This window comes from Pholcus phalangioides, unplaced genomic scaffold (genome assembly GCF_987345545.1).
Source record: "Pholcus phalangioides strain wild (caught in Gottingen) unplaced genomic scaffold, Ppha-v1.0 ptg000008l_1, whole genome shotgun sequence".
Classification (NCBI taxonomy): domain Eukaryota; kingdom Metazoa; phylum Arthropoda; class Arachnida; order Araneae; family Pholcidae; genus Pholcus; species Pholcus phalangioides.
The window spans coordinates 53,731,375-53,755,661 of NW_028301601.1; the positions used below are offsets into that span (position 1 = coordinate 53,731,375).

Consider the following 24,287-nt stretch of genomic DNA (forward strand, 5'->3'; position numbering starts at 1 on the left):
ATTAAATGCGGGTGAAAAGGTTTTCCGCACGCTGTTCTTTCCCGAATTTCGTCGGTTTTTCGAATTCGAATACCTATACAAATATAAATACAACGCCACTCCAGGTAAAATGCCCAACAAGGTGACTGAGAAAAAGATGCCCATAATAAAAATATGGATGTCATATATTTCAAAAATACAACAACCCTCTGTGAATATTGCACTTTAGAAACGCGGAATTTTTTTCTTTTTTCCATTTCCCGCAGGAGAGACAGGACAACTTTCTGATTGGAAGTTAGATTACATGGGGACCGTTTAAAAATTTAATGTTTTTTTATTTTGTTACACACTGTATATTCACTCTCAAAACTGGTAATGGGTAATTTTTGAACGCCTTTTGAGCAAATTTTTAAATTGGAATCATAACTCTACGACGGACGGTAGATGAGATAAATGCCGTGCCAGCAATTACAGGACATAATACGCGTTATGTACGTAATGATTACAATTAAACTTCCCGTACTCTGAGCAGTTTCCTCTCAAAAACTGGTTATCTGAATACAGTAAAATTTTTTTAGCATATATTTTGTGTTTTTTTGTACAGCCAGACATTTGTACCAGACAGGCAGACACGAGCGCTTGGGATAGTTTCCCAAAGGAATGAACGGTCTCGGAGAGCCTGATGATGTCGTACTCGATTATGGTAAAGAGAAAGGAAACTTATCTTACCCCCCAGGAAGCGGCATTATCATTTCTCGAGCAGAAATTTTGAGTTAGTTGGGTTTATAAGGGTTTAGTAAGGGCCAAAATAACCCTTTTGGCCCTTAGGTTTACATTTGTTCCATAAAATAAGCAATCTTGCTGAATGAATTTCGCTGGGAAGTAAAACATTCGCCCTACAGTCTAGACCTAAACTGACTTGAATTGATTTGATCCCTGTGGAAAAGGACCGGTATATATTCGTAGTCGTTGCGTTTCATCAAAAGGTATGGGCCATTACAAAAATAAGGCCCATTAATATTATTCTCCATGGGATTCAGCCGTTACCGCAAATTATTGACGTCGTAGTTGAGGTGCCGTTACAATCGATGTCGTTATAATCGAGTTTAGCTGCATATTCGTAATATTCGCAACTTATACTGCATTGCCATATTCAATTCTACGAGGAGAAACTTCGAGGAATGAAGACATCAAAGATTATACGGGGTGATTATAATTGAAGTCCCCGTACTCTGAATAGTTTTTCTCAAAAACTGCTTATCCGAATACAGCCAAAGGCAAAAATTACATGAATAAGAGAAATAATTTCATATAAGAGACATAATTTGTGCAACCGCACAAATTACATGAATATATACAGGGTGCATAGCACCATATTTTACCGGCGAACCGTTGATCCTAGAGTCACACTTCCAATTAGAAAACGTATCCAAATAACCGCTGGACCTTAGATAAGTCATTCATATTGCAAGGGATTGTATAGTTATTAAGATAAAAAATAACTACTTATACGGACACCCTGTGCTCAAAAACCCGATAAAAAAGTTTTTGCTCTGTCCCACCTAGAGTAACGTGTAGTATTCACTGAGATATTTGAATTCAGTAAACGAAGAAAAGTTTGGAGGAAAACAGGATAAACGCGTTCCACCCCTATTTTTTTGGTTCTGTACGAGCTTTGAATATAGGCCTAATAACTCAATTATTCCCCTATTTTCATACATTTATATTTCCATAAATTATGCCGTACATTTCTTCCATTTCCACCGGTCCACAAAGTTTTTCAACCATTTTTCCAGCTTTGTGGTTGCAAAAAGGTTGAGCAACTTTGCTCTCACAAGAGTGTATTTTCCTCAATAAATTGTGCATTCGAATTTACAATTTTCAGAAATTTCTTGCATGTTATGGTTCAAATGCACTTTCAATACCTTCAATAAAAGTTTTCAGACTGATGTGGTGTTGCCCTTGTTTTCACTATTACATTATCAATGTAATCTTTATTTTTCTCCCTTTTGTTGTCTCTTTGCAGGTCAAGAATCTAATATGACCCTTGCAAAGTTTATCCTCCTATTCATTTTACCCCTCATGGACTTGACTTCTTGTTCCCCGTTAGTCACTCAGCACAAGACCGACCACCAACTCACGGCGGCCGAAATGGAACCGCTATCCATCGCTGGCGCCGTCGATTCGCACGGCAACCCCGAGGAACCAGACAAAAGAAACTGGAACAACCTTTCCGGGATGTGGGGCAAGAGAGGATGGAACAATTTATCCGGAGCATGGGGCAAGAAGAACAACTGGAACAACCTGTCCGGCATGTGGGGCAAACGAGGATGGAACAACCTGTCCGGCGGCTGGGGAAAGCGCAACAACTGGAACAACTTGTCTGGAATGTGGGGAAAGCGAGGATGGAACAACCTGTCTGGAGGCTGGGGAAAACGCGGTAACAACAACAACAACTGGAACAACTTATCTGGAATGTGGGGAAAGCGAAGCAGTTGGAACAACCTGTCCGGAATGTGGGGTAAGAGGCTCATGGATGAAGCTGCCGTCGCCGAGGAGAACAGCAAGAGGACCCAGTGGAACAACTTGAAAGGAATGTGGGGCAAACGGTCAGATTCGGACCTGACGCCAGAGGACTTGTATGGCTTGCCCGTGGCAGGTACGTATCTTTAAATATCAATGAAGCTAGTTAATGATCGTAATTATAAGCATTATCTTCAAGATTTGTCTTTCAAAAGAGTGATCTTCAAGATTTCTGCCAATGGGGGGAAGCAAGCTGGCATTATCAATGCAATGCAGGATCAAAAAGAAGCGAACAAAATGGTTCCCTAACCACTATTCCCTCTAACTATTTCAATCATCTGCGTGCATCCATTTTTCTGGGCGCAACAAGGCAATTTGGCTCCATACACCAATGGTGTGTTCAGTGATTTTGCCTGAGAAGGAAGCATTTTCATCGTGCGTGGTTCCTCACGGCAGGAGAGGAGACATTGGGTAACAACTATCCTCTCCATAAAAACGCAAATTCCGTTTAGCAACATTTAGAATTGAAGTTAATCGCCGTTCTTTGATTGACGGAACCTATACAACAACCGAGTTCATTCCTCTGGGACCGACTGTACACGGTGTTGTGAACCCCAATATACGTAAAAAAGGGGGGTTTTTTTTGCGTGATGACGCAAGACCCCACAGCAATTGACCTATCCTAATAGATTCTTGAAGTGGACCACTCGCCGTACTGTCCAGACATGGCTCAACTCAGCGCCGTCTCGACGTGTGGGACCACACGGGCACGGCATCGGGTGCGTGCCCTTCCCTATCGCCTGATGATGAGATATGCGAATTTCCGAGCTTAAGTATGTCAATCGGTAGGTTGGGATTTTCTAGCTAGATACCCACCCACACGATACTTTTGGAACGGCCACTGGCTAGTTCTTCCTTCTAGAAATACAGTAAAGACATCAATTTTTCCGAGCTAGGGTCGGTCCACGTTAGCCAGGATAACGACGGTAGCCTCGTATAATACAGCTGGCCTTATAAAATGTTGAGGTTTAATTAAATGTAAATAAAGCCGCGTTAATGGTGGGAACATTGCAAAATCACACAAAATTCATTTTTAATTACATGTATTCTATTTGAAATTTTTAATTAAAAAATTTCGGAAAAAATTAAACCTGGGAAAATATAGACTAGAAGAATGTTCGGTCATCGAGCACTCGTAAGTGCTTCAGGTTCAGGATAGTGCTCCTGAGTAACAGGTTAAATAACAACGTCTTCTTAACAAAGTCAGAATAGTCTTCTTAAACAAATGAGTTAAGATGACACTGGACTAGACAATAGTCCAGAGTCTCCTTGACGGCCGGTCTACCCGTTCTACCGGGTATCCTCGAGCAATCCGGCGCTCGCCAGATTCATACAAGCACCCGAAAACGATGTCAAACTATGTTACTACTACTACACTGAAGAGCCAAAAAAACTGGTTCACCTGCCTAATATCGTGTAGGGTCCCCCCCCCCCCCCCCGCGAGCACGCAGAAGTGTCGCAACACGACGTGGCATGGACTCGACTAATGTCTGAAGTAGTGCTGGAGGTAATTGGCCCCATGAATCCCGCAGGGCTGTCCATAAATCCGTAGGAGTAAGAGGGGGTGGAGATCTCTTCTGAACAGCACGTTGCAAGGCAACCCAAATATGTTCAATAATGTTCATGTCTCGGGATTTAGGTGGCCAGCGAAAGTGTCTAAAATCAGAAGAGTGTTCCTGGAGCCACTTTGTAGCAATTCTGGACGTGTGGGGTGTCACATTGTCCTGCTGAAATTGTCCAAGTCCGTCGGAATGCACAATGGACATGCATGGGTGCAGGTGATCAGACAGGATGCTTACGTACCTGTCACCTGTCAGAGTCGTATCTAGACGTATCAGGGGTCCCATATCACGCCAACTGTACACGCCCCATACCATCACAGAGCCTCCACCAGCTTGAACAGTCCCCTGTTGACATGTAGGGTCCATGGATTCATGAGGTTGTCTCCATACCCGTACACGTCTTTCAGCTCGAAGCAATTGAAACCGAGACTTGTCAGACCAGGCAACGTGTTTCCAGTCCTCAACAGTCCAATGTCGGTGTTGTCGGGCCCAGGCGAGGCGTAAAGCTTTGTGTCGTGTAGTCATCAAGGGTACACGAATGTACCTTCGGCTCCGGAAGCCCATATCGATGATGTATCGTTGAATGGTTCGCACGTTGACACTTTTTGATGGCCCAGCATTGAAATCTGCAGCAATTTGCGGAAGGGTTGCACGTCTGTCACGTTTAATGATTCTCGTCAGTCGTCGTTCTTGCATGATCTTTTTCCGGCCGCAGCGATGTCGTACATTTAATTTTTTACCGGATTCCCGATATTCACGGTACACTCGTGAAATGGTCGTACGTGAAAATCCAAATTTCATCGCTACCTCGGAGATGCTAGGTCCCATCTCTCGTGCGCCGACTATAACACCACGTTCAAACTCACTTAAATCTCGATAACCTGCCATTGTAGCAGCAGTAACCGATCTAACAACTTTGCTAGACACTGTTTATAGGCGTTGCCGACCGCAGCGCCGTACTCTGATTGGTTCCATATCTCTTTATTTGCATACGCATGCCTGTACCAGTTTTTTTTTGGCTCTTCAGTTTATATTATGGTAAAAGAAAAAAGGCAATGGTACTAAATTCTGGCAATAGCAACCACCGCCCAGCGAGAAAAATTGTAAGCGTGGCCCCGGGTACTTGAAGGTTTACCACTCATCTACATGGTCCCACGAGGCGGAGGGGGGGGAGGGCTGACAGAGCTCTAACCCAGAACGGTTCTTGCTTTTGTGTTTCTTTACCATTTAAACCATATATGCTCAACCCATGACCCCGAGAGCAAAATGTGGCCCTCGGAGTCATATGATGTGGCCCGTGACATGAAACCAAATTTTTTTTAAAAAGAAATCTGCGGCACATTTACTGATGACTTCAGTGACCTGTGGCACATTCGCAGAGTACTTCAGCAGCTCATGCCGCATCACTCAAGTGCACCGCAACACACTTTCAGATCACTTGAGTGACCCGCGGTGCATTTCCACAGAGTCACAACTAGATACTTTGTCAGCCGGGGCAAACACGCAATTTGGCACCCAACCCTTGTAATGTTGAAGAAGAGGTCAAAGGGTGAAATTAGCGTCCCTCCGATCCAGGGCACCAGACCTGCCTGCTCTCCTCAGGGCCGTCTTAAGAGCATCATGCCACCCCCCCGGGCCAAGGGTTTTTTTTTTTTTTTGAGACCCTATTTTGTAACTTCTCGAAACATTCAGCTACTTCTCGTTTTACTGAGGCCTCTCTTCTTTGAGATGCCCGGGTGGGCCCATGCGTTAAGACGGCACTGGCTCTCCTCTAGTTGTATTTCCAGATGACTCAAGTGGCCCGCAGCACATTGACAGATCACTCTGCAATTTGCAGGTGGTTTTCTAATTTTTACATGTCTTTTGTTTGCTTTTACTGATAGTATTCTAAAAAAAAAAATTTTTTTTAAATTATGTCTATTTACTACTATAGATGTCGTTATAACAATAATATGTCGATTTTCAACGAATTCTCTCCCCACCACCAAATTTTCTATTCAATTCAAGGTGTAAATTAAATGTTAAGTGAGCAGATTTTTAAGTCAGCAAAACACTGACCCCCCCCCCCCCCACCCTCCTCCTCCTCCTCCTGTCAGAAAAATTTCGTCACCAGCTTATAATATTTCATATCTTCAGAAAGGGGTGGTTGATGACGTAAGCAACCTTCAACCTCCCCCCTCCCCCCCCCTATCATCAAAAGTCAGGAAATCCGAAACCCCCCCCCCCAATGCTGACGTAATACTTGAATGACCCCTATCGAGAAAAAGAATACCAACCAAAAATGACTTTCGAAAGCACGAAAATATTACAGGTGTTTCAAATCAGATGTAAACAAAGGTAGGTTACAAACAGAACTCCTATAGGCTACGCGCCCCGTCCTGATGCTTGCACAAAGCAACCGCCCGTCGAGTTACCACCTGCCCCATCTCTTGACATCAACTGGAACTAAACTAAATCGTCTATGAACTCTTTTTCAGCGCTATTGGCCTAAGAACCTCGATTCTTTTAAGCAAAAAAATAGTTTTTCGATTTTTGGGGACTTGCACCCTTTTCAATGTCAGCGCCTCAACTGTGTATTCGCACCAAATTTCATTAAAATCTGTCCATTTTCCTTTCAGAAATTTGACAAAAAAGTTCCGATTCTCTTAATTTTGCAATGATGTATGTGGACGGATTAAAATTACAGTGGCGTAAGTCACATTTCAACAATTCTGACCAAGTCCAGAAATGTAATCTAGGAGCGCTAAAATTGTGAAAGAAAAAATGAACTAAGTTACAGCTTCAATAGTACGCCTCTAAATTGTGAAATCAAATTTTTTTTAACATTGGAACCTATGACACCAATTTTGTTTCAAAACGCTATTTTTCTCAAAATTAGGATATTACTGTCTTACACCACCCATTGCACAACTTTTACCCGTCCTTGTATACAATCTTAGTATTAACGGTCTCTTAAGTAGCAATAATATTTTTACCGGTTTCTCCAATTTCATCATAGTCAGTTGTTTGTTTAATAAAATCATTTCTTTCTCAACACTAATTTCAGTCCCGGAATTTTCAAGAGACAAACCTTGTATTAATACGAAACTTTTCCCCCCAATAAGCATTTTATACGCAACCCACACATAAAAGTGATAATATCACCTAAAATTTGGAGTATCTTTTATTCAATACCCACAATTTCTAATACACATAATCCGGAAAAACTCTCTTTGTGTGTTTGTGGGGGAGGCATACAAAGGATTCAACAAACGTTAATTACACACAAAATGTTGTAAAATACTCATCGTAAAACATGCCGTATTATGTTCTAATGTTTTATGATAGAAAAAAAAACCATTCATATCTTTTATAAAGAAAAAGACAATAAACCGGGATATTTCCTCACGTTCTAAAAAGGAAAATCCGGTTGTTTTCGGGATTTTTAATAGACTCATACAAGCATGAAACTGCACATGAATGAGGAAAACACATTTTTACACGAAAACAATCCGCAAGATCAACTTTCAAAAGTTGGATTTTTCCTTGAAGCATTAGAATGATATAATTAATTTTCAGCTTCATTAAATTTTACTGATCTCTCTAAGCTTTCCGATTCTCTTGGAAAAAGCACTTTTGTTCTCAATTCTTTTGTGAAAATTTTTGTAAAAACTGAACTCGTCGAACTGCATTTCATGGTCTAAACACTGATTTTTATCTGTGCGTAGAAGATAAAATTTGGATTCATTCCTTTAATTATTCCCTTCGGGGAAATTCATTACCCCTCGCTGATAATATACTGATTATAACGGCTTATTTTCCTAAAGATTTATAGCTCATAACTTGTCAGAAATGTTCCGTTTGTTGCCACACGGAAAATTTTTATGCAATTTTTTTGCTTATTTATGTGAAATTTGTTCGTGCCTGAAGCCTTGTGGGTACTTTCCAGGAACTATCACGTATTATGGATCATAATTTAGTCATGAATGTCCGAGAAAAAAAACATTTTTATCGGCTTTCTTATTGTCGAATGCTGGTTTATCCATTGTAAACAATAATAAGTCGTAAATTAAATGACTCAAATAAGAATAATAAATAATTTGAAGAACTTTATATTCATACTAGTTATAATACCCGGCGCTGTCCGGGTTTACTTTGGTGAGGCTTTCTGGATCACGTGATATCCCCCCCTCTTTCTTTGAGGGACATACAAACTGTGTACATGTTAACCAATATGGCGACTTCCTGCGCGGCTCATGAAATAAACAAATCTAGATTTAAAGAAACATAGAAATGAAGATATATTTTTGCCCCCTTTTTTAAGGAGCGCTAAGTATTTCGATCCCCCCCCCCTGAACTTCAAGTTATCCATCTGCCTGTTTGAGCTTCCAAAAATGCTTAGTTAAAGGTGCCGCTGTGGTGGTCGAGTGGTTATAGTGACGGACTCGCGATGCGAGGATCCGGGTTCGAACCCCACAGTGGTGGTCGGCTGAAGTTGGTTTTCTGTGGTTCCCAACTTCAAGGCGCAAATGCGAGCCGATCTCCCCGTTAAAAAGTCTCGCCACAGAGAGCAACAGTCCTACAACGATAAATCATTCAATCATACCACTTCACTCATAGTTTGAAAAACTTGTAGCAGATGGCAGCACTACACATAACAAGCATTACAGAGAAACAACAAAACTTCACGTCAGGTTTCACTACACGTACATTCCCGCATGTACCGATTCGTTGGGGGGTTCCGCGGGGAGGGGGGTTGTGGGCGGGGTGCATGTGTGGTGTAGTAGTAGGTAGGGCCTCCAAAAAATGGCTCGGGGATCCATGATGTTCTTAAGTCAGCCACCTCGTTGGGCAATTTGCCTGTTGTGGCGTTGTATTTGTATCCTTGTATCCTTGTAAAGCTGTGGAATTTTTTCGATGTACTTTATGGGCCCATAATTAATTTTGAAACAACCTAAACTATATGAATTTATGCAGTTGAATATTAAAAGACAATATGGAGACATTAATTTTTATTCTTGAGAACATGTAAATAAAAAGTTGAAAAATATCAATGTTATTGCATGGACATCCAACTCAAAAGTAGGTCCGGGTAATTACTTCATATTTAATATATTTATATATCTCCTGGGCTTCGTATATCTCTAAGCAAACTCAATATTTCAAAAATTGAGAATTCTATCCAATTTTTAAAATTATTGATGTGGCAGAAAATCCCAGCAAATTTCCGCATTTCTACATTAAAATCGGCATTTTAACACTGATTTCTACGAGGATCACCCTTTTCCTGACCCTCAAAGCGATGCTGATGATGATTACGACGTCATGCAAAAAAACCTCATTACTGGGAGTATTGAAAATGAGGCAAACCATTATAAAGGCATAAATATTATACATATACTAACAGGATTAAAGAAGTGACAAACCATTGTAAAGGCATATACACGTCTGAAACGCATTGCTAGGGAACCACGGTAACGAAAGTAAACATTCGGAAAGTGATTGTTGAGGCCCAAAAACCATTGTTGCCCGACAGTTTTTTTGCCCATTTGTGGCATTTGCCCTGCTCTGAGAAAATTTTGAAGTAGCCTATCGTTCAAGTCGGGTCCCATTTGGTTTATAAGCAAAATTTGGCGACGATCGATTTAAAATTGTAGATTTGTATAGAAAACACACACACACACACAGACATACATATAGAAAATCAATTTTATATATATAGATCAATACGGAGAGGCTGAAGAAAGCAAAGCTAAAACCCGATTTTGCAGAAGTCCAAAATGCACTTTTTATAACACTGAGCTCACACAATAGGAATAACTATAGTCTATTCGTTTTCGTAGCGAGAAATACGCTGATGTGTTCCGTGTTTAAATACTGAATACTAAGCTGTCTTCAGCTAATGTTTCATGACATTCATGAAATACATGAAACTAATAAACAGCTGGATTTAAAATACTGTCAAACTCAGTTATAACGACACTTCGGCTATAACGTATATAATTGGTTATCCGGACTGATTCCCATAGAGAATAATGTTAATGAACTCTTTGCTTATAACGTCGAATGACTCACTTAAGGGTATTCGACAAATTTTATCACTAAAGCAATGCATTCTTAATGTTGTTATTGATCTACAGGATCTACGGATATAAGTGTACAGGAAATAGCAATGAAATCAGTCCAAACCGTTAGCATTTTTAAACCTATGGCGCAGGTGATCAGGAGGATCCGGACATTTCGCCCCTAAAACGTTTCGTCGTCGTTAAATTTCGCCCCTGACATTTCACCCCCCCCCCCTGACTTCTCGCCCTTGGTACGTTTCATATCCCCGAAAATTTCGCACCTGACATTTCATCTGCCCTGATCGTATGAGTGACTGTATGAGTGATCAAGTGATTAGGGTGAGTGATCATATAAGTGGGTAAGTGACCGTATGAGTGACCAAGTGTGTGTGAAATTGACTGTATGAGTGAGTAACTGTATAAATGTCTGAGTGAGTAACTGTATAAATGTCTGAGTGAGTAACTGTATAAATGTCTGAGTGAGTAACTGTATAAAGTCTGAGTGAGTAACTGTATAAATGTCTGAGTGAGTAACTGTATAAATGTCTGAGTGAGTAACTGTATAAATGTCTGAGTGAGTAACTGTATAAATGTCTGAGTGAGTAACTGTATAAATGTCTGAGTGAGTAACTGTATAAATGTCTGAGTGACTGAATGAGCGACCAAGTGAGTGACTGAATGAGCGACCAAGTGAGTGACTATGAGTGAGTGACCATATGAATGACCAAGGAAGCAACCATATGAATGCTCAAGTGAGTGACTGTATGGATATCTAATTCTGTACACTGTATTCTGTGTGTGTATATATTGCATGTTCTGTAAGGGGAAGGGCGAGCAGAACTGCTCAGCGCTGTGGACGGAGGCTTTGTTTCTTCGTTTCCCGTCACAGTCGAGGTGCTATATATATGTAATTTGTAAGCATTGTGTATTTAGACCATTCCCAAATCTCTCTCCCACTTCAACATGCCATCTTCTTTTTCTTCTTTCTTGCCCACAAGTCTTTTCCACACTTCTTTCGAAATCCCAGGCTGTGGTCTCCGGTCCTTATGTGCCACTGGGCGCACGTGCAATTTTTCTCCCTAGACATTGGATTCAGTCACCCATTTTTGTCAAATGGCTTATATGTTGCATTGAGTTGATGGCTGTCTTCATGGGGAGAACGACGCGAGTAAATTGAATCTTGCGAGCACGGGGCGAGGGGAGCCACTACTAGAAATCTTTGCTAACTTTTCCGACACAACTCTGCCTCTTTTGAGGTAACGGAAGTAAGGTGCTTTGCATCAGTCCGGGGCTGTGAGCGGTTCTATCTATCTATCTACAGATATCTAAGTGAGTGACTGTATGAGCGGCCAACTGAAAGACCGAGTGACTGGCCGTATCATTGACCAAGTGAGAGACCGAGTGATTGGCCGTTTGAGTGACCAAGTGAAAGACCACATAACTGAACAAGTGAGTTACTCTATGAGTATGTGCACGTGAGAAATTACATGATTGAGTGAGTAAATGACCACGTGAACGACCAAGTGAGTAACCGTATGAGCGACCAAGGGAGTAACCGAGTGAATGACCGAGTGATTGACCGTATGAGTGACTAAGTGAGTGATAGAGTCACTCAATAGATCACTCATTGGATCGCTCATACGGTCAGGGCTGGCGAAATGTCTGCGGACCAAATGTACTGGGGACGAAACGTGCTAGGGGGTGCCGGGGCAAAGTTTCCCTAAACGGTGATCCGCAGGCGAACTTGATAAACTAATTCTAATTGAATAATTCAATTGTTATAATTGCTAATAGTGATTCCTAATAAAAAAAAATTTGACCGCCGTAACCTGGACCTGGCAGTACCGTGGTTAGGGAGCTAGCTTCTGGCTGTGCAGGTCTGAGTTCGAATCCCGGTTCGGGCATGGGTGTTTACTAACAAATTCCCAGGGCAGATCGTAACGATCTCCGGGAAATGAGTGATGGTCTAAAACAAAAAATTTGGATAATCATATCTGATCAAGAAAAATACACAAAGTTCCGATCCTTAATTGCAATAATTTGTAATTTGCAAATTATTGCTAAAATTGCACAAAATTTAGCAATTGTAGTTCATGAAAAAAGAGGTTGAGCAATACCAAATGTGTACAGGGTGATTATAATTGAAGTTCCCGTATATCTATGAGTAGTTTTTCCTCAAAAACTGCTTATCTGAATACAGCCAAAGTTTCAGGATGTCATGGGAGAGAGATTTGCGCTATATTATTAATTAAATATAATTTGTGATCAGCACGTATTCCCAAGAGATCGCTACGATCTGTCCAGGGAAAGATATAAAAAAATAGCTATAAAAAATAGTTCAATTTTTGACCCCCAGGTGAATAATTGGCGCTCTTTTATTGAATTTTCATTTTTTCCATGCTCCATATATAACGTATATACACCAAGTTTCAATGGAATACGTCCACCAGAGCGGGCGCTATATAGGTCCGAATAGTTTCAGTATTCTGGCGTCGCTTAGATCTATGCGGCGCCCATTCTGGAGGACGCATTCCATTGAAACTTGGTATATACTACGTCTGTCTCTATATGGACCATGGAAAAAATGAAAATTCAATAAAAAAAAGAGCCACTTATTCACCTGGTGGTCAAAAATCGAACTTTTTATTTATTGCATAAATCTCTCTCCCGTGGTCTCATTAAGATATCCTGAAATTTTGGCGGTATTCGAATGAGTACGGGAACTTTAATTAAATTCATCCTGTATATTTAATGATTTTGTATAAGTTATAGCCATGATTATTATGTAATTCATAAGTTATGAAAATTATCTCCATCCATGATTCAAGTGTAGATCATGAATTCAAGTGAGCTTCGTTGAAAAAATCCGGACAGGAGTGTAAAAATGAGGTCAAAACGGCCAAAAAATACGAGACGGGACATATGGTCACTCTACTCTTGCTTTAGATAAGTAATCCGGATTTTTTTTCGGACATATCACTGGTCGTTCATGTCTGGAAAATTCACCGACAACAATTCACCGCTAGGAAAATTCACCGACCAACAACTCACCGCCAGGAAAATTCACCGCCGGAAAATTCGCCGCTAGAAAAATTCACCGACAACAGTTCGATGCGAGACAGTTAGCGAGGGAGTGAGCAATTGAGTTACTGAGTCAGTGAGAGGGACTGAGTGAGTGAGGGAGTGAGGGAGAGAGGGAGTGAGGGAGAGAGTGAGTGAGGGAGGGAGAGAGGGAGTGAGTGAGGGAGGGAGAGAGGGAGTGAGTGAGGGAGGGAGGGAGGGACCCAGTGAGTGAGTGACCTAGTGAGTGAGTGAGGGACCCAGTGAGTAAGTGATTGAGCGAGTGACCTAGTCACTCACTCACTCACGGACTCGGTAGCTCACTCACTCGCACACTGACTCAGTTACTCAATTGCTCACTCCCTCGCTAACTGACTCGCATCGAACTGTTGTCGGTGAATTTTCCTAGCGGTGAATTTTCCTGGCGGTGAATTTTCCTAGCGGTGAATTGTCGGTGAATTTTCCGTAAACCCTGGTCGGTGGGTACAGAAAGGTTGAGGAACGCTGAATTTTTCTCACAGTTTGTCCTATGAAAATAGTGGTTAGTCAATGGGAAAAGTTCAACGCTATTATTTAATTCATGGATTCCAAAAATTTCCACTCTCCGGATTGAATTAAAATTCTAAATGTCTGCTGACATTCATGCCCTGCGTGCGTGTGATCCCAATCAAGCACTGGAACCATGCTATACACAGTTTGTTAATCACTGCGTAATAACTGTTTCCAATATGATTTCGTTTCACAAATTACTTCGACACACCCTTGGCTGATTTAGTGGCAAAACGTATGGGCACGTATCGCTTTATGATAAATTTTTGATGATAACCCGGAGCTTGAACTTCGTGTCAGGCTCTAAGAAGTCATTGGTCAGTCCATCAATCCTGACAAATACGGGTAAATTGGATGCCGTAATGCTGCGAGTAGGCCAACCGGAGAGTTTAATGCAATCTATGTACTCTATCTTGACGCCATAAGTATACAATCACGTCCTCCAATAAAAATTGGCTGTGAGAAACACAATTTTACAAATCCGTGTACTTTAAATATATTATATATAGCCAATAATACATAGTATATTTACTTATTAATTTATTAGTTCAGTAGTTTCAACTGAATCAATCAGAATATTTTTAAATATTTTAAATTATTTTGCGAATGGTTTTCTAATTTTTACACGTTTTATATCCGCTTATTATCTGATGATATTCTGAAATTTTTTCTTAAATTGTGTTATTTACTACTAAATGTCACTATAACAATATTATTTCACATATCGATTTTGAATGATTTTTTTTTCAGATATATTTCATTCGAATCACCCTCCCCTAAGAATCACCCTTCCCTAAGTTCTTTATTCAGTTCAAAATGTAAATTGCCTGTTAAATTCAATTTAAAAAAATTGAATAATTTTAAAAAATTACGGGAAGAAACGATTCTCTCTCTCTCTCTAGACGGAAGATCATGAATGATATCCAAAAAAATCTCACAAGCTATGCCAATCTTTACAAAATTCTTGAATGGAACCAATATCAATGGTTCCCAAACTTTCTGAAGCGTGACCCCCCCCCCCCTATGGACGAAAATTTCTTGGGTGACTACCATACATGGAGTGACCATATGTCCCATTTTTTCCTGGACATTGATTGGATTTTTTTTTTTGTAAAAATATTTTTTTAATTTCCGCAATCAATGATAAATGAAAATTCATTGATGACTAAATTCCTTTTTAATATGTAGTTGGCAGAACTTACATACTTACTCCCCGATCACCGCCAGACTCTGACGCTTACGCAATTTAAGCCCATTGCCCCGAAGGGGCCTGACCTGTGTTGCAAAACTTTTCGTTATGAAATTTCAAATTACCCACATGTTCTTTAACATTTCCACTGTGCCAGTTGTAATGCGGATCAGCGAAATTTTAAAAACCGCTTGAAAAGGTTTAAACCCCGCCTAAATGCGGAGTCGGAAACAATTGTTGTAGACCAGCCATTCTGGGAAACGCGAAAAATAATCAGTAATGGCACAACGTATAGTAACTTGAGCATCCTACGCATTTCAAATTGTGCCTTAGCTTGTCAAGCACTTCGTAGGATATGCACACCTTCTATGCATTTCTTGCGCTAAGCTTGCCATCTACGCATTTTATTAAGTAAGCTTGCCGTTTATTCATTTCTTGGCACAAGAGAGAGCTTGCCTTCTACGCATTTCTGTGAGTAAGCTCAGCTCACCTTCTGTGCATTTTATTTGCAAAGCTTGCCTTCTATTGCATTTTTTGGAGTGAGATTGCCTTCTACACATTTCTATGAGTAAGCTCGCGTTCTACGCATTTCTATCAGTAAGCTCGCGTTCTACGCATTTCTATCAGTAAGCTCGCGTTCTACGCATTTCTATCAGTAAGCTCGCCTTCTATGCATTTGATTTAGAAAGCTTACTTTCTAAGCATTTTGTGAAGTGAGATTGCCTTCTATGCATTTCTTGTAATAAGCTTGCCTTTTATGCATTTCTTGGAATAAACTTGCCTTCTACGCAAGCCTCGAACGAATGTCTTATGGAGTAAGCAAAGCATTCTAGCTTTTGTTGCTGATGAGCGTCTCTTGCACATTTTTGGAGGTGAGGTACCTAAGTCTCTTAAGTATTTTTTAGGGTTTCCAAGACTCTTGAGCGTTTTCAGGTAACCCAACAAACATAAGAAGCATTTCCAGGGGACAACTGAAGCTTAAACGGTTAAATCATTGTTATAGGACAGCGGTTCTCAACCCTTTTTGTCTCGCGGAGCCCTATCCAGTATATAATTTTTATGGCGGAGCCCTGTTTGACTCGAGGGGCCCTTTTTTGTACATAATTTTTATGGCAGAGAACCTGTAGGCCTCTTTTATTCATTTATCTATCAAATTTACTGATTTATATTATTTTCCTCGAGTCTCCGCGGAGCACCGGTTGAGAACCCCTGTTATAGGAGAATGAATTCATTCATTCATGTTATAGGAGAAAAGAGACGCAGAACCTTTTTGCATTTTTCTTGCTGAAGCCTCTTGCAGCACAATGTTCGCAACATGGCAACGAGCCCTATAGCGTCTCAAACTATACGCAAAAGCATGCTGAGTCGCTAGTTCTTGATGACTTCATGCAGCTTGGCCAATTTTTCATCGCAACTGACGGCGCCCGCGTTCTTCCTCAAGAAGTTGGGTGACTTTCTGAATCCGCATTCTGGCTTGTTTAATTCTATTTCACCATTTGCTTTACTATTTCGTCCATAAATCCACTCGAACGGATCAGGTAATTTCTTCCCGGGTCATCATTATTCCCTCAACTACCAACCGAAATGCGCATCATTATTCGCGGATACCCGCGGCTTCCCAAGACGGAGCACCTTGGCGTGATTCATCGCTTTCGAATTTCTACCCCAAAACACCAAATTAATTAAATATTTGACTCTATCCATTGAATCATGAAATATATCAAAACATTATTCTAAACGCATAAATATCCTATAACAATAATAACATCCTACCGGGATGCCATAATTTCACGGCTCTCTCTCTAGTATGCAATTCTACTAAATGTATTCATATATCCATCCTCCCCTCGTGTGTATTTATACTCGTGGAATTATTAATAGTTACTTTTCGACAGGTCATTTGTTATAAAGGGAAGCAATCGTTTGAAACGAGGTATAAGTATGTATGTACCCCCATGAGACGAGATAGAGACGAGGGGGCCCTTGTAAAACGAGCGCATGCGCGTGGCGAGTCGTGGAATCCGGCCGATACATCTTGGCATGTTAGGAATTCAGGAGATAAATGGCACGCAGTATACGCATACGCGTGATGTTATGTAACTTCCAAGATATTACACAATTCGGGTTAGAAATATCCCCATAAAGCTATACAATACGTTGTCATATACCGGGTGTGCGCAAAATGCGTTGGCCGTTTTTGAAAAAATATTTGAATTTTTTACAAGAATCTTTAACATTTTCAATCAGTTTTAGGGGGAAGGCGTAGGTGCCCTATCGCCCCAATCCTGCGTACGCTCCTGCTCCCCCCAAAAATGTGCACAAGGCATGTGTCCTCCTAGAATTGCTTAAAAGTGTTCAGTATCCCTAAATATTCAGGAGTACGTTGCGTATATCGAAAAAAATGTTTATTTATTTTCATATATAATTGCGTAGGTACTTGCTTGCCCCCCCCCCAACTGGAAATGCACCTCAGGCTTGCATATCACCCAGAAATGGGTATGGTTGTTGCGTATAACTAAAAATGCAACACCTTGATTACTCCACCGGTGCGTATACCACCGATCGATAATTACTAATCTATCTTGTACAGTATATCCCATTATGTGACTGGGGGAAAAAATGGTTTATTTCGGTTTCTCTTGCATGGACATCTGCCGTCGTTAAGATGAACTGTAATTGTTGCTCATCAAATTATTGATTTTCCCATCTATATATATGTAATGTATACATATTCTGATAAATTACATAAAATCATCTTTATGTGAATCTAATTGATTTGAATTATGTCTAATTCAAAAAATGTTCAATCTATGTTCATTCTTTTTACTCGTTAATGTAAATGTTACGCATTAATTTTTATATATAACTTATTGATATTGTTATAGTGGTTGGGGAGAAATTCATTGAACCTGTTATAAGTACTAAATACCTGGGAATAATAATTGACAAACGATTGACATTTGTGCAACAACGCAATTATGTAATACAAAGAGCAGACGTAGCAAAACACACTTTAAAACGCATACTTGCAAGCAGATCAACATTGACAATCAAGAACAAATTAAATGTATACAAAATGGCTATCAGATCCATACTTTTATATGCTGCACCAGTGTGGCTCTACTCGAGCAATCAACACATATATGCTGGGAACCACAATTGTGTGGTTCATCAGGAATAGAAGTATAAGAAAGGATACTGCAATGCCCACCATACACGCATTTGCACAAAAGCTGGCTAATAATCTCTTCCAAACTCTTGAAGAGTCAGAATACCAACATGTTAGGGAAATATCCAGTTACCCAAAAGATCAGATATCAGCTTTTTCCAGACCCAAAAACTTTCTGGTTATGAAAAGACCGGAGGCACCGGGATTGTGAAAAATGTATATAAGCAACTATATATAGTGTAAATAATTAGACCAACTGCAAAATATCAAATTTGTAGATAATATATATTTAATCAAATAATCATAATTAACTGCATTTAATAACATATAATCGCATTTATTAATATGATATGTGGTTGACGCTAAATATAAAAATGAGAGTAGGTAATATATGCATTATGATGAATGATTAGTGTTAAAAGAATAGCGTTAATTATAACTTAATGACGTCCTAACAGGCTGATGAAGTGACATTCTGTCACTGCCCTGTTCAGTGACACTTTCTGCTTTCTATTTCCCCTCCAGCCTACTTAAGCTTTCTTTTTCCTAGATTAATAACCCAATATGGGTAATATTAAACTCTAAGTAGTTTAAAAATGATAACATATACAACCATGGCGAAAATCGCACTACTAGTCCAGGATGGCTAAGAAATGACTAAGGGGTATGCACTGTTCGCCAATTTCAGTCGGAACCCACAGGTCACTATGCCATATTTAGGATTTAGGATAATACACGTCATTCTAAATGACTGCATAATCCCACTGCACAAGTGGGTTATAGACTGACATGGAAAGGAAAAATTAACAAAAATGATAACAGGTGGCTACTCGTCGTTTCTTGATTCTTGGCAATTTATCTATGAAAATAATTATTTTCACACTCTCTATTTACTCTCCTTTTTATTTTTCTCCAGTTTTTTTATTTTAGAAAATAGTTACAAATAAATTATTTTTTGGCTAAAATAATACACGTGAGGGGAAATACGACGTAAAGAAACCCCCCCCCCCCAAAATATGAAGAGAACAGCAGCCAGACGCGTTTCGGAACAATACCAAGATCCTTCTTCAGTAGCCAACAAAAATGGAAAGATGACAAAAGGCAAAAACTCCATATAGCGGTAGTTACTCGGGACAAAAAGAGTCGAAATGAAATTACCGGTCACGTGAGAAGGAGGAGGAAGGAAAATATAACGGAGCCAATCACGGACGAGAACGTGATAGTGATGATGATGGAGGAAAAAATTAGTATGGAAACAGAGATAGGGGCGAAGGAAACAGTGGTATTTTTCTGGATATCGTGCCGGGGTGAACCAACACCACCTACAGAAGAATATCTTCTATAGGTGGTGTTGGGTGAACTCGCAAAAGAAAAGTCATCCGTCCGCGCCGTCACACGAACCCAGGCAGCGCCGCATTAAGCAAAATAAGCACGTGCTTTATGGCATCAACAGAAAAAGGGAACCACAAAAATGTTAGAAGGTTATCAAATTATATTTTGTCGCAATTTCTTTCGCAGTATCAATCATTCGATAGGAAATCTTGGTTCGTACGATCCATCTCGGACCCCTGCCCAAGCTTTGGTCGCGGCCCGTAGGTTAAGAATGTCTGTTCTAGAGAAATCTCGGTTGCAAACCTTCAGAAAGCATTCTGAATTAACAGAAATTGATTAAGATAGCATATAAATGTATGTTTTCTTTCGATGTTTTTGATCATTTTACAAAGGAATTTAGAAATAATTTTTATTGTTTTGGGGGAGGGGGGCATGGGCCGCCTGTGCCCCTCCCTGTGTACGATTCTGCTTTATCTCCAACCAAGGTCTGTTTATAAGCAATAATTGACTGACAATTTGACAAATAATTTTCTCGCAACGTTTTTGGAGAAAATTGGTGCTGTCCCGTGATTATGATCGCATTTTAGTCGGTAAAATATAGTCTGAGTAGTCTTCTGTATCTCTCTGTTGATTAATATATCATTGCGCTCATTTTTGTTTGGGATAAATATTAAGTGCACTATAACTCGGATGCTTTGCACTTTAAATCGGTCGTAAATATATTTTTTTTTTTCGATCATAAATTTTGTTCTTGCTTACTGGTGATGTGCATAATGGCACCTGCCCATGTATATATATATATCTTTTTCGAGCTCAATAAATGTTTAGGTTTCCCGGAGGCACCCGAGTCCCCAGGGACAAAGTACTTATATCACCGAGTGTGAGAGAGCCCGGATATCTCTCGGTTACTACTACATTACCACACACCAACTCCGGTCATATATCGCCATACGGCAATTTCCAACCAGTGGAAATGAATGAGTGGGTGGGAAATGAAGGCTCCATCCATCGGTGGTCACTCTAGGCTCGGTAGGTAAAGAACTTGCTTCTGATGTTCTATGAACGGATTCGAACCCATGGGCCTTTTCTCGGTTACTATCACTTTATATCGAGTACTTTTCACTGAGTATCCGTTCTCATAGCGTAAAAGTGTACCAAATCCAACGGGGTTTTTCCAACAATTAATTATCATTTTACTAAATCTTTTTTGTGGCATAATAAAAGCGAAATCGTTAGTTAATTAATGATAACTAACGATTACACTAAATCCAATGGAGTTTCTGTAACGGTTAATTATATCGTTGTCATTAATTGTTGATTAATGGAATGGAATTAACTACACGTTACTTTGGGTGATATCTCACCCAATACTATAAAACTGATATACTTTCCACTTTGAAAATACTAAATCTACCGCAGCTTTTGCATTGGCGTTGCCGTGGGTCCTGATACTCGTCTCGAGACATTCCTTCTTTCCTAACCGTATGAGTAACCAAGTGAGTGACCGTATGAGTAACCAAGTGAGTGACCATATGAGTAATCAAGTGAGTGACCATATGAGTAACCAAGTGAGTTACTGCATGAGTGACCGTATGAGAAACCAAATGAATGACCATATGATAAACCAAATGATTGACCATATGAGAAACCAAGTGAGTGACCGTATTAGTGACCAAGTGTGAATGCAAGGTCACTTCTTACACACTTGCTCATGCAAACGGAACGGTCACTCCCGGACTCATATGGTCAGGTTACACATACGTTCACATACAGACTCATGCGGTCAGGGCAGGTGAAATTTCTGCAGCTCCCCCACCCCCCTGCAACCGATGCAACGTTGCCGGTTGCAAAAACTCCGTTGGATTATTTTCAAAGTGGAAATTATCCATTTTACAGTGGATAGTAACATATCTGTATACAAGTGATAATATTTTTTCTTATGCGCATCATGTTTTTTTCATGTTGAAATATTTTTTTTCATGTTGAAATACTTTTTTCATGTTGAAATGTTTTTTCATGTTGAAATGTTTTTTTATGTTGAAATGTTTTTTCATGTTGAAATATTTTTCTTTGTATTGCATTTTTTTTTCATGTGTGCAATATATTCGTTATGAGTGCGAATTGTTATTATCAAGGTTGATACGATCCAAACTAGAGTGCGGTATTCTGATCCCGTTTTGTTTCCTATTCCAGATGATTACCAAGACCGTGAGGATTACCACGACTTTTCAGAGAGGATTTAAAGCGTGCATGCCATGGTGAAAAAGAAACGTTCATGTCAGCCTGTATTGCTCCTATAACCCCATATATACCCTAAACAAATTATCGAACTGATGACCGCTTTGGAAATGAGAAATAATTTACCGCAAACCCCCTTCATCTATTATACAACAAAAACATGGCTGATATTGTATTTGTTTACTGGAAAATGACGATGCCATGATGTGCATGTGAATGTACCATTTAATTGACAAAAATATGTATGAATTTTTTGACGTGTGCGAAGGTTAATTATTGGATAATTATCTAACAACAAATGATAATTTCTGGCTTGCTTTTCATATTAGATACTTAGCGTTATGCTTTGAATGTTTGTGTCTCTGTTACTTGCGTATTCCTTGAGTGAATGCCATGTCGTGTATGTTGTGTAATTATAATTGAATGTATTAAAAAATAATTTACTGGATGTATTGGAAAATAATTTATTTCGTCATATTCAAATGATGCTATTAAGTTGAAATTTACGCCCGATAATTCGGATCATCGCCAATTTTTGAATTCCATCCGTATCATGTGATTATCCTTCCCCCCCCCCACTCCATTGCTTTCTATGGAATATATTATCAAATTTACATTGAAATATTTACTTAAATCGGTATATCAGCAGCAGCAGCAACAATAATATTATCTACCGAAAAATTCTGGTATATATATTCTGAGCCTTTCTTTTGTTTACTGAGTAGAATTTCACGCCAAACATGCGCCAATTTTTTCCGCCAGCATGCTTATATATATGTGTCCTTTAAGAAGAGAAAACAAAATTATAATTAATTATAATAATCCCCTGATTATCGGTATTATTGATGTAATTGATCACGTGTGTATGTATATGTGTTTTGAAAGATATATATAAATGATATATATATACACAAAAAAAAAATGGAAGATGGTACGCACTGCTCTTGTAGAATATATATACCATGGAGTATGTTATTTTCAATAAAACTATGGTCATGGTATTATATAACTCATCATTGTGTGTCATTAATATTGGTCTATCGTCGTTTATTTATTGTTATATTCGTTTAAATATAGTTGAATACCGTTATAACGAACTCCAAGAGACTGGAGAAATCCCTTCGTTATAACGAAATTTCGTTTTAAAGGAATTCTAGGTTTTTGCATTCTTCCTACGTGAACTTATCTGGGGGATTAGAAAAGCGTTCGTTATAACGAAATTTCGTTTTAAAGGAATTCTAGGTTTTTGCATTGTTCCTGCTTGAACTTATCTGGGGGGATTAGAAAAGCGTTCGCTAAAACGAGATTTTTTCACTATAACTGTATTCGTTACAACGGGTTTCGACTGTATAAAAAGAAATCATTTGCGGAGCCTCAAAAAAGCAAGTAAATGGGAGAAATAATTGAGTTAATTGATATTTTAAAATATTTGTTTCTGGCATTTTTCCAAGAATGGCATATAGCAAAGCCACATTCTACACAATATTTTCAGGAAATTTATTTATTTTTATTTTGAGCCAAAGTAGCCCATACGTTAGGGCAGCTTCTCCCAACGTGGGTCAAGCAATTTCGTCCCCTGGGGGTGATGTAAGGGTTTAGGGAGGCGGTAGAAGATTAGGGATTTACTGTAGGATCCTCTGTGTCGGCTTGAGTTGGGAGTGATGAGAAAAGAAGTTTTTGAAGAAGGGGGCGATGGCACAAAAATTTTGGAAACTAAGCGTTAGGGATACGTTGTCCCACATCAAATATTCCTATTTTAAAACACTGTAAAACACGTTCGAAGAGATGGAAGCAAGTTGGTTTTGAAGAAAATACAAGTACATAAGATACGAGTACTTTCCCATATCACTACAAAAATACACTCTATTTTATTCTCTATTTCATAGTTTAAACTTTGTCGAAACAAAGAAATGTTTATAAATCAATTAAGAAAAAAGGCTTAACAACATGTCATATTAGATGCCTTATATAGGCACGGTACCTTAGTATAATCTTTGTATCAGTCTTTTATAAGTTCAAAAACAACTTTCAATTCTTGTCTATACAATATTCACAGAAAAAAGTCTTTCTCAATCATTTTGACGGCTCAATCACTTGCGTGATACTAGACCATTTGTAGGAAAGGGTGCTGTTTTTGCTGATTTGGCAGTTCCGATCCTTTTTTTGTAGGCTCAGCGCAATCCACAACAGTACCAGTTTTTGAAGAGTAGTTTTCCTCTCTCTTCCAAGAAACTACTTTTTTCCAAAGTGTCCTTCGCCCCGTTTACGCGGGAAATAAAATATACCGGGAAGTTACCGGTATAACAGGGATTTTCGCTAACACCCATTTACGTGTTGTTTAGTTTTTATGCCGGCATTCCTTCCCCTTACCGAGAGCCGTCACTGGTCACGTGGGAAGTGGTTGGCTCAAGATAGCCGACGAAGGAGCTTACAACAGTTTCCGCGGCACAAAAGATTACGCAAACACCGAACATGCCACCCCCCCCCCCGCCCCCGCTCTGTCCCTTGTGGGATATAAGCAGGTTACCTTGTGGCTGGGCCATGCTGGAAAAAAGAAGCACGACCCCCGCAAAGGACTATAA

General features: G+C 39.6%; 1 protein-coding gene across 1 annotated transcript in view; it reads left to right on the forward strand.

The window, feature by feature from the left end:
• Nucleotides 1-22,717, forward strand: part of Mip (Myoinhibiting peptide precursor) — a 163,865-nt gene extending 141,148 nt beyond the window's left edge. The window contains exons 2-3 of the mRNA XM_089234918.1: nucleotides 2,006-2,638; nucleotides 21,661-22,717. Of these exons, the coding sequence (XP_089091044.1) occupies nucleotides 2,020-2,638; nucleotides 21,661-21,710 (669 nt within the window). The 5' untranslated portion in view covers nucleotides 2,006-2,019 and the 3' untranslated portion in view covers nucleotides 21,711-22,717. The remainder of the gene's footprint in view (nucleotides 1-2,005; nucleotides 2,639-21,660) is intronic.
• Nucleotides 22,718-24,287: the final 1,570 nt, after the last annotated feature.